The sequence below is a fragment of the Epinephelus fuscoguttatus genome, linkage group LG19 (genome assembly GCF_011397635.1).
Source record: "Epinephelus fuscoguttatus linkage group LG19, E.fuscoguttatus.final_Chr_v1".
Taxonomy (NCBI): Eukaryota; Metazoa; Chordata; class Actinopteri; order Perciformes; family Serranidae; genus Epinephelus; species Epinephelus fuscoguttatus.
Window position 1 is genome coordinate 33,692,315 of NC_064770.1, and position 18,073 is coordinate 33,710,387.

Here is an 18,073-nt window from a genome sequence, read left to right on the forward strand (position 1 = left end):
AGAGATGCCTCTGTCCTGTTTTGGACTAACCTCTTCTAATGTGTTGCAGATCAGTGGATCTTCGAGTTTGTACTTAAAGTCTTTCTAAACATGAACTATTGTAGCAACTGTAGCTACCAGAGTTACAGTGCAATGTTGACAGTATGTGCTTGGGAGTGTTTCATTAGTGTGACCTTTTAGCCTCATCAGTTTTCCTCTAGATCATGAGATTTCTGGGAAGTAGAGCTCTCCCCCTCACTTTTAGTGCTGTTATTACTGATTTTGCTTTCTTAGTTTTTTTGTCATTACTGATTTACAAGTAATGTGCCTGCAGAGCCTCTCAGCTCCTTATACCTATCACACCACATGAGATTAATAGCAGATGGGAGGGGTCTGTGAGGGGCAGAGGTGGAACTAAACAGGCCTCTGATCCTATCTCTCTCTGCAGGGTGGGAACCGGAAAGAAAGTAACAAGTGTTGAGTGTTGACAGCAGTATGTGCTTGCCAGTGTTTGAGTACTGTGACCTGTGACCTATTAACCTCACTGTTCTCCACCACAAGTCACAAGATTTCCAAGAAATAGAGCTCTCTTACTTTCACTTCTGGTTTTGTTAATACTGCACCACATCAGACTTGCCAAGAGCAGGAGGGGTTTGTGAGGGGCGGACCCAAAACTGCACAGGCTTCAGATCTCTCCATATATAGGGTGGGGACTGGAAGGATATCTGAAAAAGTAGCCACATTTTCACAGACCAGGCAGAGCTAAGGAGATGCAAAACAAACGGTGAGTTTTTGAGCGCTTGCACGCGCGCACACACACACACACACACAGACACACACACACATGTCTTTCTATACTTGTGAGGACCTTCACTGACATAATGCATTCCCTGTCCCAAGGGCGATTCTAGGATCAGGGGTTTAGGGGTGCTGAGCACCCAGAGAGCTGCCCGGCCAAGCAAGATAAATTTCACTGTTTTGTACATTTTAACGCAATTTCATTCCCACATTTGTGAAAGAAAAGTACAACACTTTTTGGGAAAGTCTGTGACTAAACCATCAAATCTGATAAAGGTTATTTAAATGCTGAGCCACAGCAAAAGAGGAATGGATTGGAATCATCAAAGAAACATATGGTAACCCTAATTTCTGGGGGAAGACAACTCATTTTGATACAGCAGCTCCTCAACATACACATAAACAGTATGTATGTTTCTGGAGTAAACCAGCCCCCAAGAGTACCAACAATACCAAAAATGGACCTTGGACTTATTTTTTGGACTTTTATTTGAAATGCAATGCACAACATGTCACATTAACACATTAACAGTAATTGACTTTTTCAATGTTTATCTCTGCCTTTTTCCTGCTTGTCTGTATGTATATATATATATATATATATATATATATATATATATACATGATGAGGCTGTCTGTCTGTCTGTACACACACGCACACACACACAGAGTTATAATGTTAATGGGCATCCAATCAGTTAGCCAGTCAGTAGCACCTTGGCTTTAATATTAACACATGTACATGACACAACAGTTAGCTTCTCTCATTTCAATTCAGAGGACAGTGGTACTGACCACCTGTAACGTTTCCTAGCTAGAAAAAACGTCAGCTAACTCCTACCTAACAACATAAACAGTGACCTACGATTAAATGCAGCAAAAATGAGGACTGGTGATGATAATAATGTGTTGGTATTGAGTGGTAGAAGTTAAGAAATGTGCCACTTGTCACCCACTCAGGAAGGTAGCGCATTGCTCTGTGCAGATAGAGGCTCAGAGCCCGAGTTGGGGAAAGGTGGGAGGGATGGGGGGTTGCAACCAAGTACTGTATGGTTTTGACACTTTTCTAGCTTGTTAAAAAAGGATATACAGTAAAATAAATAAATCTCTCACCCAGCCCAAAAATGGGCTAGAAACGCCTATGCCCTGTCCCCTAACTCTTACCATCCCAGCAAACTGTATATCCCCAACCCTAACCAGAACCTTATCCATAATCTAATTCTAAACTTAACATTAACACCAAGTCTTTCAAAATATTTCTCTGATGTATTAAAGATCTGCCAAAATGTCTTCACAATTTAGTTAACAAGGAAAAGACAATGAAATTTAACACTGTGTATCTTGCAGGCAAGCTTCTCATTAAACATAAAAATCTAACCAACAGGAGTCAGTTTTTGATGTCAGACTTTTATTTAGTTCAAATAAACTTTCACTTTCCAATTGACTGCAGTCTAACCCAAACCTAAAACCTTTCTACTACCTTATTAAACCTACTCTCACTCTCACTCACTAAAGGATAAAAGACATTTTTTAAGCTCTGATTGTCTAAATGGCATGTTGCAATGCCAGAGAGGCTCACCATATTACTTCTGTTGTCAGATCACTACACTGGCTACCAGCCTATTACAGAATCAACAGTAAATTCTATTGCTTGTACATAAATCACTGAACCGTTTAGGTCCAAGATATTTGTCAGATCTCATGACCCAGCATGACCCACACAGACCTCTGAGGTCATCTAGTTCTGGATTACTGGTTATTCCCAGAGTAAAAACTAAGCATGGTGAAGCTTCTTTTAGTTTCTGTGCTGCCCAAATGTGGAACAGATTGCCAGAAGAGGTAATACTTGAAACACAATTGAGCACTTTCAAATCCAAGCTAAAGACCTATCTCTTTGTCATTGCTTTTAATCAATACAATCCTAAAATGCCACTCTCCTGAATATTTAAAAACAAAAAAAAACCAAAAAAAACCAAACAAATAGGTGGTCAGGACCTCCACTTATCTAGCACATCTACCAGTGATGCTCTTTCTCCCCTCTCTTCCCTCATAAAAAATGAGGGAGTGGGGGGAAGTAGAATGTACAACCCGGTCTGGTGGGGGAGTGTTCAGTCTGCATAGATGTCACTCCTTGGCTCTGCCTTCCCCATGCTCTCTGACTTTTCTATCCATCTAATTTCAATCTAATCCCTAAATACTAAACACTTATGCCACTTATACTCAGTCTATGTGATCATAAATAGGTATATGTACTGAATGTTACACGTGTCTGTGTTCTACATATGTATTATGTCACTCTAGCATATTTTGCTAATGTTGCTTATTATTGTTTTATTTTTGTATGTGTCTAATTTTTCGTTTGTAATTCTTTGAATGTAGTTTAACTCACCTGTATATTTTTGTTGTTTTTGCTGATGTTGCTCTCTGCTGTTTCTCGGCACGACCTTCACCCCGCCATTATTATTCTCCCCGTGTCTGCGTGGGTTTTCCCAGGGCACTAGGGCTTACCTCGCACAGTCCAAAGACATGCAGGTTAATTGGTGACTCTAAATTGGCCATAGATGTGAATGTGAGCGTGAATGGTTGTCTGTCTCTATGTGTTAGTCCTATGATAGTCTTGCGACCTGTCCAGGGTTGCACCCCGCCTCTCGCCCAATGTCAGCTGGGATAGGCTCCAGCCTCCCCCAACCCCTAACAGCATAAGCGGTTACCTAAAATGAATGAATGAATGAATGAATGAATGAATAATCTCATTAGTTCATAAGACATCTATTGCATGTCTGTCCATCCTTAAGAGGTTCTTTTAGGAGGAATTTTTCCTTATCTGCTGTGATGGTCCAAAGACAGGATGTCATATGCTGTAAAGCCCTTTTAAAGCTAACTGTCCTTGCTGCTCTGACTTGTGCTAAAGACATCTTTTTAGTCCCTGTTCCCCAGCCCTTACTCTAACCATCTGCTTTAACTGTCTAAGCTCAACCCTAACCTAACCTAACCTAAACCTGACACCCTGTTCACAAAGACAGCATTGTGACTAATTGCTCCTGCTAATGCAACTACTGTATTTCCACAATTAAAAGCCAGTACTCAACTAATTTATGGAGCCTTGCAAACCACTGCATTGTCAGTAACATGGTCATACAAATATTTGACTATGAAAAGCTGTGTTAACAAAGGGACTCTGTCCACAGAAACATTGTCAGAGGGATTTTATTTTAAAGAGGTACAAGAAATTTGAGTTTAAAAATAAATATTTATATTTTTCATGTCTGTGACAGATGTAGACATTGAAACTGTAATGAAAGGTGGCATGACGTCAATATATTTATCAAAAGACTATTTTCACTGTCTCTTTTTGCTAGAAACCAATCCTACCAAATCCTATTCTCTAGATGTTCTGCAGATGAGCATCAGTCAAGCCGCTGAGAAAAAAAATGCTATGTAGACACAGAGGTTCCACAAGGCAATCCAAACCTTTACACTACTTTTTTGAAACAGGGAGGATCGGCCAAAATGTCCTCACAATATAACTTGAAAGGAAAGGGCAATGAAATATGAAACTGTGTATCTTGCAAACAAGCTTCTTGCAAAACATTAAAATCTAACCAACAGGGGTCCATTGTTGAGCTCTGACTCTTGTTTTGTTCAAATGACCTTTCCCCTCCAGTTGACTGGAGTTTAACCCAAAACTAAAATCTTTTTACATGTCGACATACAGGAAGTAACCTAGATTGATTGAAAAGGAAAAGGCTGAAGCTGTACAGCTCATTTCTGTATAACCTACTCCACTCTTCCAAACTAAGAGATAGAAGTTATACTTCTATTGTCTAAATGGGATGTTGCAATGCTATTTGGCTTCTGTGAGTTCCCTCTATTAGCCATTTTCAAAAATATTTCCCATGTCCGTTGTCTGAATAAGACAGGAAAATTGCAATGTCTACAGCATTTAATCAGCAGTACACAAAAGGATGATCATGCCACCCAAAATCTGTAATATGCAGTGCTTTTATTTATCTTATTTAATAATTTGCTTTGCCAGCTTGAATGGTAATGTGCATTTGAAATGACAGTTTATTGTTGTATTTGTCTGAATGGCTTTGTCATACAGTATGACAACATGAGGAGCAGATAAGATGGAGGAAGACAATGACAACACAGGAGCTGGCGGAGGATGGGGATCTAAAATCAAACCTGTGCCTCCAGCCAACAAGAAAGGTAATATTTTAAACAAGAATTGATTGAACAGTAGCATTTTGTAGATTTTATTTCAGTTTCAAACACTATAAATAAATAAAAAGTAAATAGTAAATAATAATTAAAATGGATCAAATTAATGATATGAATGTAAAAATTAGTTTAGCATTTCTGCTAACTCTGGAAAACTTTCATGATTACTGCAGTGTGACATAGTGATGTTATTCTCTGTTTATCTTTGTTTCAGTGATACCTGAACTCACACTGGTGTTAATTGGTGATACAAATTCCATTGAGATTGGATCAAAAAACATCTTACTTGACCATGACGAGCAAACAAATGTGGAAGAGTTTTCAACCAAACTGTATGATCTGTGTGGTCGGCACATTTCTGTCATTAACATGCTTGGCCAACAAAACATTGACAAATTCCCATTAAATCAGGAAATTCATGCATTTCTCTTACTATTACCAAATGGTCTGCATACAAGCCATTACAGTTCAGGAGTGCAGTGGTTAGAAAAGGCTTTTGGGAAAGGAATACTTTCTTATGTAATGACAGTTGTGACTCATGACTCAGATGAAAAATGTAAAAGTGCACTGACTGATCTGAAAGCCCACAGCAGTTTTGTTGAAAAAAGATACCACACATGTACAAGAAGTATGATGGATGAAAATGAGATAATAGCTCTCCTTGAAAAAATAGACGCCATGGTCTTTGAAAATGATCACCAGTGCTACAGTGGACTGTGTGATGAGAAAAAAGAGCAGAAAAAACACCTAGACCACAAAGCCCACAAAGGAGAAAGGATCGATTCCTCAGTGTTTCAGCAAAATCAAATAGGTGAGAATTTAATGTTGACATTCACAGATTACACCTACACTGCGTCTTAAAGACAATGGGTAAAAAACAAAGATTTGATTTTGAACATCTTAAAGGAGTAGGTGTGCCTAATGGCTAATTATAGCCTTTGGGTTTTCTATATAAACATCCTTAAAAACATGCACAGGTAATGTGTTAAGTCAATAAAAAATAAAAAATAAAATAATAATAATAAAAATAAAATTATTAATTTCTAGACCTGCAAAGTATTTTAATATTTGAGCACAAGAGTTTGGTAGTACTAATTGTTCTGAAACATACACTTGCTTTTTCAAAGGAAGTGTATCAGTTACTACAAACCTTCTTAATTTATATATAATTTATATAATGTGGCTCATAGGTCAAATTCAAGGTCATAAAATATAGACACTAATAAGTTTTCATGCACAATTTTTGAATCTCCACTTGAGAAAATAAAAATAAAAATCCATAATTTCAAGAATTAATGCCTATTAATGCTGAACAGTGTGATTTCAAGGGTTGTGCACAGGGTGTGAAAGGTTAATTAAAACATCTATGATCTGTTATGAAAAAATAATCACAACAGTGATCTCTCTTGAATTTCTCCAAAATACTCTTGGGTGTCGTCATACTACTGACCATGCCAGATTAATTCACTTGTGTATGAGGACTCCTGTACAAAGGTATCCTGCAACTGTTGAGTCTCCAATTGCACAGCGCAACCTAAACCACTTTACATAAGTTACACAACCAACCAATACATGTCCAACACTGAGAAACTGTCAAACATTAAAGTATATATGTCATATAGCTAAAGGTGCAAAGTAATAATAATGACAATAATAATAATAATAACAATAATGACAATAATAATAACAATAATGATGATAATAATAATAATAATAATAATAATAAAATTCTACATATTTTCAATATTTTCTTTGAGGTATTAAAACATGATGTTTGTTTGTGATATGATATTGTGTCCGAGCAACCATGATAAAATCATCTGCAGAAGTAAATGGAATTCAACACAGAAAATCTGCAAATATATTGAATAAAGGATGGTTTGCTAATCCAATGTTATTCTCTAAACCCTGACCTTGTGCAATCTGCTTTTTTCTTTGTGATACAGTAGAAGAGATGGAGAATGTAGCTGAAATCAAGGTGAAGGTAAGATCATTAGTGATCGTCACTAAAGACCAGAATTTTTACTTTATATCTTGTATGACATTATAATTTTCTACATACAGTACATGTATATATTTTGTTTTACAGCAGTCAGTGAAGAGCTCTGAAGAGATCAACAGAAAGAAACAATATCAAAGAGAAACTGAAACACTGCTTGGCAGACTTCACCTTCACGACACACATCAAAAGAAATTGTCACCAGCAGATTTTCTTAAAGTAGGTCCACCTGTGAAACAGGACCATGGCACATCAGAAAAAGAACTCGCTCATACTTTTCTTCAGAGGTTGATGATGTTAGACTACAGAGCCAGATATATTCCTGTAAGACAGGATAGAGATGAGGTGACCCATTCAAAGCCTGTTCTAGAGTGGAACACTGGTGACACAGACGACGATGATTTAGATGCTCTTTTTAGCACCACTGTAGACTTTGACCAATCAAGACAGACTCACGTGCATCCAATGGATGTTCAAATGGCCGTATATCACTGCTCAGACAGCTTTTTCAAGCAGAACATGATTACAAAGCTATCACAATGTCAGTATGCCTTACCTTTGCTTGTTCCTGACCCAGTCACAATGGATATTGAATGTCCTCTGTGGACTTTCAGGCAAATAAGAAAAACATGGAGGGTAACTGAAATCAAAGATAATTCAAACACTGTCACCATGAAGAGCATGCCCATCTGCAAAGCTGAGACACCCATGGTGTCATTTCTCCGCCTGGGTTCACTATCTCTGTCTAAGTCACAGCTGATTAACACTTTGATCAATGAACGTCACAGCACCTTCTTCCACAGAAACTGCCCAGGTAGCACCAAGTCTCGCCATCTGATGGATGGTGTGGCAGAGATTGCCTGGTACTGCCCTGCTGGAAAACCCAATGATGCCTTCATTGACTGCATTGCCTTCTGTAATCTTCATGGTGATGCTCAGTTAATTGCAAAACAGCGTGACATACTGACTGGCAAATCTTCAGTCAATGTCATTCTTGTACCAACTTTGGGAAAAGGTGACAAAAGTACCACAGTTATCTCAGCCCTTTACAAATCTCCAAAGCCTCTCATAATTCTCATTGCTGATAATGATGGTGGTGCAGTTCAGATGAAAGAGGGAAAATACAAAATGGGTCTTCGAGACAGAAGTCAGTCAGATGTGTCTGAAGAACTGACAAAAATCATTGGAAGAATTCTGTCAGGACCACATGCATCCTTCCGGCTTGAAACCATGGCTGAAGTCTCTGGAATCAGTGTGGATGAAGATGACAAAGTCTGCCAAAAAGGAAAGTCTGCTGCGATGAAAACTGTCAACTTGCTTCAGGGGATGGATGTTTCAAAGATCAAAGATACATTTCTCCCTTGTCAAGGCCAACTGTGGCACACGTGGTGCAGAATAAACAAAGAACTGTATCACCTCAAAGGACACATTGAGAAGGAGAAATGTAAAAAGCAAAAGGAACTGATGCGAATACGACAAGATCAATGCACTGCTCCCTGTAGTAAACCGATGAAGTTGTTCACTGAAACCCTCTCGTCGTTGCCATCAACAGAAAGAGAGTATTTCCTGAGGTGGACTCAAATTTTGATTGATGCCCTCTCCACAGATGATCTGTCTTTAATTTTACAGAGCTATGATGAAAAGTGGTCTGAGGTCTTGGCTTTGAAAAAGAAGCATGACAAATCTGATCTGTTAAAAAGAAAGCAAACTGAGCTTGAACACATATCAACAAAACTACAGTCTGCCACATTTGGCTTGGAGCACATCTTTAGAGAAATGGGACAGATCTATGAAGCCCATGCATCTCTGCAGAAACAAACAACGAGGGGACAAACTGACTGGTCTAAATACCCTGAGCTGGCTGCAGAGCTGATGATATCAGGACACCCAATGGAGCTGATGGATGGTGATGCAGGTCATGTACCTTTAATGTGGATCTCTAGTCTTTTAGATGAGGTCATCAAGAAACTGGGCGACAAGAGAGTTTTTGTTTTGTCAGTGCTGGGTGTACAAAGCAGTGGAAAATCAACAATGCTGAATGCTATGTTTGGATTACAGTTTGCAGTGAGTGCTGGCAGGTGCACCAAGGGTGCCTTCATGCAGCTGGTCAAAGTTTCAGATGAGATCAAGAAAGACTTTCACTTTGACTACATTCTAGTGGTGGACACTGAAGGACTGCGCGCTCTTGAGTTGGAGGGTAATGCCACTCTTCACCACGACAATGAACTGGCAACGTTTGTTGTTGGTCTGGGAAACATGACACTAATCAACATCTTTGGAGAAAATCCATCTGAAATGCAAGATGTTCTGCAGATTGTTGTTCAGGCTTTCATGAGGATGAAGAAAGTTCAACTTACTCCAAGTTGTGTGTTTGTTCACCAGAATGTTACAGATATTACAGCTGCAGAGAAGAACATGCATGGAAAAAGACAGCTGCAAGAAAAACTGGACAAGATGGCTCAACTAGCAGCCAAAGAGGAGGTTTGTGATGCTGAGTGCTTCAGTGACATCATTGCATTTGATGTGCAGAAAGACGTGAAATACTTTGCCCAACTATGGGAGGGAAGTCCACCTATGGCTCCTCCAAATCCAGGTTACAGTGAGAGCGTCCAAGAGCTGAAGACCATCATCCTCTCTAAAGCTTCACAGTCAGCTGGAATTACTCTCTCACAGTTCAAAAGCAAAATTCAGGACCTGTGGAATGCCCTGATGAATGAACAGTTTGTTTTCAGTTTCAAAAACACACTTGAAATTGCTGTGTACAGAAAACTTGAGGTTCAGTATGGGAACTGGACCTGGGCCCTCAGGAGCAACATGTTGACTATCGAGAATGGGCTTTACACCAGAATTGAAAATGGAAAACTTGACAAGGTTGAGCTCAGTTATCTTCATAAGGAAATGAACGCAACGTACGGAGAAATAAAAAAAGCAATGACAATATACTTTGATGATGAAAGAGACAAAGAAATACTGGTTCAGTGGCGAGGACGATTCGAAAGCAAAATCAAGGAGTTTCATGATGACCAAGTGAGAGGAGTCAAAAGAAAACTGGATGAAGTAATTGAGCAGAAAAATGCTTGTAAAAAGCTTGATGATAAGAAGACAGAGTTTGAGAACAAACTGCTACAAAAGAGCAAAAAGCTTGCTCATCAGTTAAAGGACAAGGCAAAAGATGAAGAGGAACTTAAAAAGCAGTTCAACTCTGTTTGGAGTGGTTGGGTTCGTGAGGTAACTGCAGGTACAAAACCTATTGAGGACATCAGCTATGAAGGAGATCTGACAATTATCCTTCAGGAGCTTGGTTTTGAATGGTCTCTTATCGCTGAATCTGAAAGCAGTGGCAGGTACAAACAAATAGCAGAGGTGGGTGATTACATTCATTATGTGGCTCTCAGCAAGGACAGGGATAAAGAAAATTGTTCTAGTCCTGCAAACAGATTCTTTGAATTTGTTTCGGAAACAACTACAAAAGCAGAATATTACCTTAAGGGGTATTTTCAGTATGAAGAACAGAAACTGATCAGATCCCTCATTGACAGCATTGAAAAACAGTCCCTTGATGCAATCAAGGGCAAACCTGTCGCTACAAGAGGCTACAGTCCAATTTACTTGCAAGAAGTGGCCAACAATGTCAAAGAAAATGTGACAAAATTTGAATCAAAGAGGAAATATGCTCTAAAGAAGGAGTTTACAGTTGATCTTTTACTGTATGTGTTTGACAAGGCAGGAAGATGGCTTTCAGAGTCCCATAAGAAATTCAAAATGGACAATGATGCAGTCACTTATGTAGAAAGCAAGAAAATGCAATATTACAACATTTTCAGAAGCTTCTGCAGAGGAAGCTCATCTGCTGTTGTGTTTGGAGAACTGATCTGTGAGAAACTGAGTAGTTCCACTGTTGAGGCTGTCTGTAACAAGACTGCTATTGATCTTGCTGGAGAGATGAAGTGCAGTTTCCCAGCATTCAGTGGGAACAGGTTGAACTTGGAGAAACACGTGCTGAAATCACTGGCTGAGAAAGAGGACTTTGGTGGTTTTATCACCTACATCCGACACCCAAGGAGCCAAGCAGAGACCTTTATAAGAGAGGAAGTACAGAAATACATCTTCACAGACAACAAAATTAAAGCACAGAAAATACTAAAAAAAAATGCTGAAGACATCAGTAAGCTTGTGAGTCGAGCTTTATTCACTGCAACAGAGAAAGTCAAAATCAAGAGAGGAGGCTCAGACATGTGGATAAAGGAGTTTTCCAGTTTGCTAAAAGATGAGCTAACATTTGACACCATTTGCTCTCAGAACTTCAGTGACATAAACAATTTTGACTTCCTTAAAGAAGAGACAGAGAAAGGCCTTGTATCTGTCATAAAGGAAGTGAGCAGCCTCTCGCTGGACAAGATGGAGGAATTCAGGCTGAAACCCGATCAAATTCTCATCGATCAACTGTGCAACTGCTGCTGGGTAACATGTCCTTTCTGTGCAGCTGTTTGTACCAACACGCTGCAAAATCACAGTCCCAATGACCACAGCGTTCCTTTTCATCGATCTCCTGCAGTCAATGGTATGCACGTAAAAAACTCAGTGGAAATGGTTGTTGAGTTCTGCACAACAAATGTTGCAAGTGATTTAAGCTTTTACCCAGATCAAGTTTCAGAAGAGCTTATTCCCTACAAGAAGTACCGTACTGCTGGCCTCTATTATGCAAACTGGAGAATCACCCCTGATGAGTCCAAGCTGAAATATTGGACATGGTTTGTGTGCAAATTTCAGAATCAACTGGAGGACTACTATAAATTAAAATTCCAAGGCATTGGTGAAATTCCCAGCGAGTGGAGAACACACTCCAAGGAAGACGCCATTAAAAGTCTGGATGAAATGTTCAATCTGTGAGCCAACACCACCACAACCCTGCTGAAAGTCATGATAATGGACATCAACAGTCATAAATCAAATGCTTAGTTGCTTAGTTAGTGTTTCTGAAAATGAAAACTGCTTCTGTGAAGGTTAAGCAGAACACCATATATGTTTTTTTAAAGAGAGAGAGCAAGGACTGATGAAATTCTAAAACTGTTGCATTTCAAAATACACAAAATTTGAAGTTCTCAAGTGTTCTCAAATGAACACTGAAAAATTTGTGAAAGAGTGGGTGAAAGACAACTATTATGTTGTAACTAATGGAAGGAATATTTCTTTGCTAAACTGTATTATTATCTACTTGTAAACTGCATCTGAAAATTACGTCAAACAAGTGTTGTCAGTATTTACACACGTCTTTTTATAGGAATTATTGTGTTAAAATGCTCATGGTGCTCGTAGCTGCCAAAATATAATGAAGGATATGCATAATGAAGTATAACCTAACAGTGACTGATGTGAAACTGTATTATCATGTAATGATGAAAGCCTGGAGAGGTAGTAGGCTTCTGTTTATAAGCATGTGCCTGTGTGTGACAAAGAATGATATACAAGTATAATTTGCAATGTAACCAGTTCTTCCATCTCAAAAGCGTCTTCTTCAGACACACATGGAAGCTTTTGTTTGCAAGCAATAAGTAATCCTTATGAATAAGCTGCCTGTCATTGAAATTAATTAAATTAATTGCCAGCTTTTATTGTCATCGAGGACCACGATGGAAATAAGCCTTTGGACTTTATTGTGTATTTTAATCCTCAACAATTTTTAATTAATGTATATGAAACTGATCTGCAGTTACTCATGTATGTTTTTTTAAATGTTGTCAAATATACCTACCTACCTACCTACCTAATAAGGGTTAAAGACAGATATTGTGTTTCAGTATTGATTGCTCTTCATTTCACCCTAAGTAGATGCAACATGTTTTCGGTTTGCCAGTCTGTTTGACAGTCTCTACATTTCAGATTTAGTCATGTTGAAGAATATTTCAAAAATAACTGATAAGGACTCTTTGTGTTTCTGAAGCATTTGAAGTGTTAAGATGTGTTATGTTCATTTTATTTCAACCAATCTGTATTACATCCACACCTGTATGAGTTGTTTTTTATTATATTCTTGCTTTGTTCTTAATATCCTGATATCCAGAAGTGATGTAAACAATGTTAAGTTGTTGAAAAGACATCTGCTGAGTTTCACATCTCATGTACTAAATAAATAACTACTTCATATCTACTGAAAGGCTTCTTTGTGTTTTTTAATTGACAATCTAATTTTCCACCTTCATATTAATGTTTTTTCATAGTATCATTAGATCCTGGAGTATCACCTGTAGCTATATGAATATTATATTTCTTAATGAGTACTGCTATGTTGTTCAATACAGGACATTTGACAGAAGCATTTTTCAAACCTAAATATTTATGCTGTGAATAGATTAAAAACTTGTTTTTAGAGAACTTACCTCTTAACATCAGATTATTCCTCAATTCAAGTTCCTAAGAAAAACAATATTGCAGCAGTTTTCAGTGGGAACACGTTACAGCACACTGTGCAATATACACATACATCAATTTCCATCCTGGTGCAAGATGATTTTAATGAACTGCAAACACAGTTAAAGAATATCCTAGATGAGTACCAGCCTTCTTGTTTGCTGCTATCATGACTGTTTTATTATCAGGTGCCTCCTAAAACCAGGACTAAAGCCAAAAGTAATTCAGCAAGTTACACTGTACAAGTGAAACTGTTGTAAAATAACATGAATTTCCCAGACAGAATGTGAAATGTGCAGCCTACTGCTATTACAAGACTGCTTGTATCAGAAAACAGAATCTGTCTGTAACATTACAACATTTTACATGAGACTACAATAAAAATGTCAGTTCACCAGCATAAAGTCATATGGCTAACATTAACATGCACAACATGCCTAGAGTGAACCCTAGCTATTTAAGACTGCATTAGTTAACTGCCTTTTTTCTGACATAAATGACTCCCTAAATATAAAAACATGCCACCACAATAATACCACCACATAAGAATAAACTGAAGCTAAATGTATACAGTGCCTGCGCACTTTATGTAACATAAAAACGCAATGGTCTTCAATGAATGTGAGCTTTTTTGTTTGCTGCTATCCTGACTGACATATGATCAGACTGGGCTAACTCACAATCAAAAGAAATTAAGTTACACACTACAACTAAAACTGTCAGTAAATCGAATTAATCACCAAGACATAATATAAAATGTGCAGCCTGCAGCATGGTTTGGGGCTGCATGAGTGCTGCCGGCTCTGGGGAGCTTGGTTCATTTAGGGAAACATGAATTCCAAGCAGAGCATGATCGCCCCTCTTCAGAAACTGAGCTACAATGCAGTTTTCCAACATGATAATGACCCAAAACACACCTAAAAGATGACAGCTGCCTTGCTGAGGAAGCTGAAGGCAAAGGTGAGGGACTGGCCAAGCATGTATCCAGCCCTAAACTCACCTGTGCACCTGTGGGGCATCCTCAAGCTGAAGGTGGAGGAGCGCAAGGTGTCTTCACATCCATCTGTTCCATGATGTCATCATGGAGGAGTGGGAGAGGATTCCTGAAGCAACCTGTGAGCTCTGGTGAATTCCATGCCCAAAAGGGCTAAGGCAGTGCTAGATAATAATGGTTGGCACACAAAATATTGACACTTTAGGCACAATTTGGACATGTTCACTGTGGGGTGTACTCACTTGTGTTGCCAGCTGTTTAGATTTTGATGGCTGTGTTTTGAGTAATTTTCAGAGGAAGGTAAATGTATACTACTATACAAGCTGTACACTAACTACTTTAAGTTATATCAAAGTGTCATTATAGTGTTGTCCCATGAAAAGATATAATAAAATAATTCCAAAAATGGGAGGGGTGTACTCACTTATGTGAGATACTGTATATGGTGCAGTTGTGCACTTTTCTTACATGTAAATACCATTGTCTTGGATGAATATGTGCTTTCTTGTTTGCTGTTATCCTGGTCAGATAACGCTCAGACTGGTTAACTTCCTTTGAAAACTAGGATTACAGAGAAAAGTAATTCGCTGAGATTAACAATATCACTAAAATTTTCATAAAATGAAATAAACTACCAAGACACAATATGAAATGTGCAGCCTACTACTACTACTACTACTACTACTACAAAAGACTGCCTACATCAGCCAGTGAATAATGTATTTGTCCGTAACATTACATCTTACATGAAAAATAAGACCAAGATCAGTTTACTTGGGTAAAGCCATACAGCTAACATTAGAGTGCACAGCATGCTTAGAGTCGGCCCTAGCTAGTTAAGATAGCATTAGTTAGCTGTCTTATGTTTGAACATAAATGATTCCACAAACATTAAAACAAGGTAATACAAATGAGAATGAACTTTGAATGTATATGGTGCAATTTTGCACTAACCTGTAAAAACTGTGGTTTTGAATGAATATGGGCTTTCTTGTTTGATGCTATCCTGACTATCGTATGCTCAGGCTGGGCTAACTTCCAACGAAAACCAGGATTACAGCCAAAAGAAATTCAGCAAGTCACACAATACAACTCACTCAACTGTCATGAAATTAAATGCCGTACCAAGGCACACACAAAAGACTGCTTATATCAGCCACTGAACATAACGTTAGCATGTTTCTGTAACATTACAACATCTTACACAATAATAAATTCAGTTCACCACTTTAAAGCTATACAGCTAACGTTAACACATGGCTACAGTAGCTAATTAAGCTAGCGTTAGTTAGTGGCTTTATTTTCTAATATGCTACTACAAAAGTCTGCTTACATCGCAACGTGAACACTGCATTTGTTTTTGAAACTTCATCTTCTCACATTGGAATACAGTTATAACATCAGTTTACTACAGTAAAGCCATACAGCTAACATTAGTGTGTACAACATGCCTAGTTTCAGCCCTAATTAGTTAAGATAGCATTAGCAAGCTTATTTTCAAACATAAATAGCTCCCTAAACATAAAAACATGGCACAACATATGAGAATAAACTTTGAATGTATATGGTGCACTTTTCTCACCTGTAAACACCGTAGTCTTCGATAAATATGGGCTTATGGGCTTTCTTGTTTGCTGTTGTCTTGTCTTATGCTCAGACTGAGTTTACGGTAACTTCTTCAGAAAACAGGATTATGACCAAATGTAATGCAGGAAGTTACACAATATAACTAAAACATAGAATTAAATGACTTACCAAGACACACAGAAGACTGCATTTTTCACAATAATAAATTCAATTCACCACTTTAAAGCTTTTCAGCTAACGTTAGCGTGCACAACATGGCTAGAGTAGCTAATTAAGCTAGCATTGGGTAGCTACTTTATTTTCTAACATAAATGACTCCCTGAACATGTTTTTATGTTCACAAACATACAAGAATAAACTTAACCCAAATGTATAAAGTGCACTTGTGCACTTTTTACACCTGCAAACACAGTAGTCTTGGATGAATGTCATCTTTTTTGTTTGCTGCCATCCTAACTGTCGTAGGCTTAGACTGGGCTAACGTCTGTTGAAAACCACGATTACAGCCAAAAGTAGTTCAGCAAATTACACAATATCACTAAAACTGTCATAAAATTAAATGACTTACCAAGACACACATGACAGACTGCTTATATCTGCCACTCAACACAGCATCCATCTGCAACATAAAAGCACAATAATGAAGTCACCTCACTACCGTAAAGCTATACAGCTAACGTTAGCATGCGCAGCCTAGCTAGAGTAGCTACTTCAGATAGCATTAGTTAGCTGCCTTATTTTCTAACATAAATGACTCGAAACATTAAAATATAGCAGCACAAATGTGAATAAACTTGTACATGAATGTATATGGCACTTTTCTCACCTGCAAACACAGAAAGAAGACAGTCTTCGACGAATATCAGACTCTCTTTTTGCTGCTGCTGTCCTCTGTCTTCCTTCCTGGCTAACGTCTTTCAAGGGAAGAATAACAGCGGTCACCTACTAGTAAAGCCACTACTGCCATCTATGGGCAAAAAAGAAAATCGCCCTTGAGTGACTTAACTTGAGAGCAGGTGAGTTGTTTTTTTTTTTTACAGTTTTACCAGCAACACAAAACGTTTAAAGTGATAATATCCAGAAAAATAAAATAATAATAATAATAAATAATAATAATAACAATAAATAATACATTTCTTTATTTGGATAGGGACAGTGCAAATTAATGAACATCGATCATACATCTCTGTAAACATGCCCGATTTAGCAAAGCTGCTATTTTGCATCTGTAGTCCCTAATAAATAAATAAATAAATAAATAGTTGAAATACAAATGGAGGAGACAGCAGATAAATAAATAAAATACAAATAGAGGAGACAACAAACACAAGACTATTCATGATATAAACAGACAGATACCAGACCCAGACAGGATAAAACAAACAATAGAAAACAATGTTCAAGTAGACTCCAATTAGTGGTCGCACTTGAGCTATTGTTTAAGATTTCCTTTAAAAGAAGTGTATGTGGGGCATTCCCTTATTGTGGAGGGAAGACTGTTCCAGATGTTCCCCACCATCACAGACAACACATTTCTCCCAAACCTAGTGCGCCTGTGGGGAATCTCACAGTCTCCTCTAACACAAGTCCTGGTGCTCATACCTCCCACAGTCCTTTTCCTAATAAAGTAGTTCAGCGGCGGTGGAGCAAGACCATGGAGACTTTTATACACAAAGCAGGCAAATCTAAAGGTTTTAAAATTATGGAAACTTAAAAAAATGGAAAAAAAAGGATCTTGCAGATATGGAAGGAGAAGGGGGTTTTATCCAGAGTCTTTAGGGCTTTCTTGTAGAGAGATTCTATTGGTTTAAGCGCTGTTATACATGCCAGAGACCAGCTCGTTAAGCAGTAGTCTATATGTGAGAGGATCATACAATGTAAAAACATCAAAGCTGGTAGTTAGAGAATTCCTGATCTGTCTGAAATTAGCCAGGTTGTATTTGACAGAGTTAGACACTTTTTTGATGTGTTTCTTGAATGAGAGTGTCGAGTTCAGGATGACCCCCAGGTACCTGAACTCGTTTACCAAAGCGAGCTCCTCCCCTCCCAGAAACACACCAGAATGACCAATCTTTGTCGGCTTT

The 18,073-nt window shown here is 38.2% G+C and overlaps 1 protein-coding gene and 1 long non-coding RNA gene across 20 annotated transcripts in view; one reads left to right on the top strand and one right to left on the bottom strand.

The window, feature by feature from the left end:
- Positions 1 to 13,148, top strand: part of LOC125879887 (interferon-induced very large GTPase 1-like) — an 82,540-nt gene extending 69,392 nt beyond the window's left edge. For 11 of the 19 annotated variants that reach the window (XM_049562007.1, XM_049562009.1, XM_049562018.1 and 8 more), the window contains one exon: positions 9,079 to 13,148. In XM_049562007.1, coding sequence (XP_049417964.1) covers positions 9,079 to 11,890 — 2,812 coding nt within the window. In that variant the 3' untranslated portion in view covers positions 11,891 to 13,148. Of the gene's footprint in view, positions 1 to 624; positions 764 to 4,882; positions 4,990 to 5,215; positions 5,813 to 6,947; positions 6,986 to 7,090 lie in introns of those variants that run through there. The other 8 variants (XM_049562015.1, XM_049562019.1, XM_049562025.1 and 5 more) reach the window with 5 other exon arrangements.
- Positions 1 to 16,959, bottom strand: part of LOC125879940 (uncharacterized) — a 105,873-nt gene extending 88,914 nt beyond the window's left edge. The window contains exons 1-3 of the long non-coding RNA XR_007447991.1: positions 16,816 to 16,959; positions 14,409 to 16,608; positions 13,378 to 13,411 (exon numbers count right to left, since the gene is read on the bottom strand). This is a non-coding gene — a long non-coding RNA (uncharacterized LOC125879940). The remainder of the gene's footprint in view (positions 1 to 13,377; positions 13,412 to 14,408; positions 16,609 to 16,815) is intronic.
- Between the last annotated feature and the right edge of the window lie 1,114 nt (positions 16,960 to 18,073).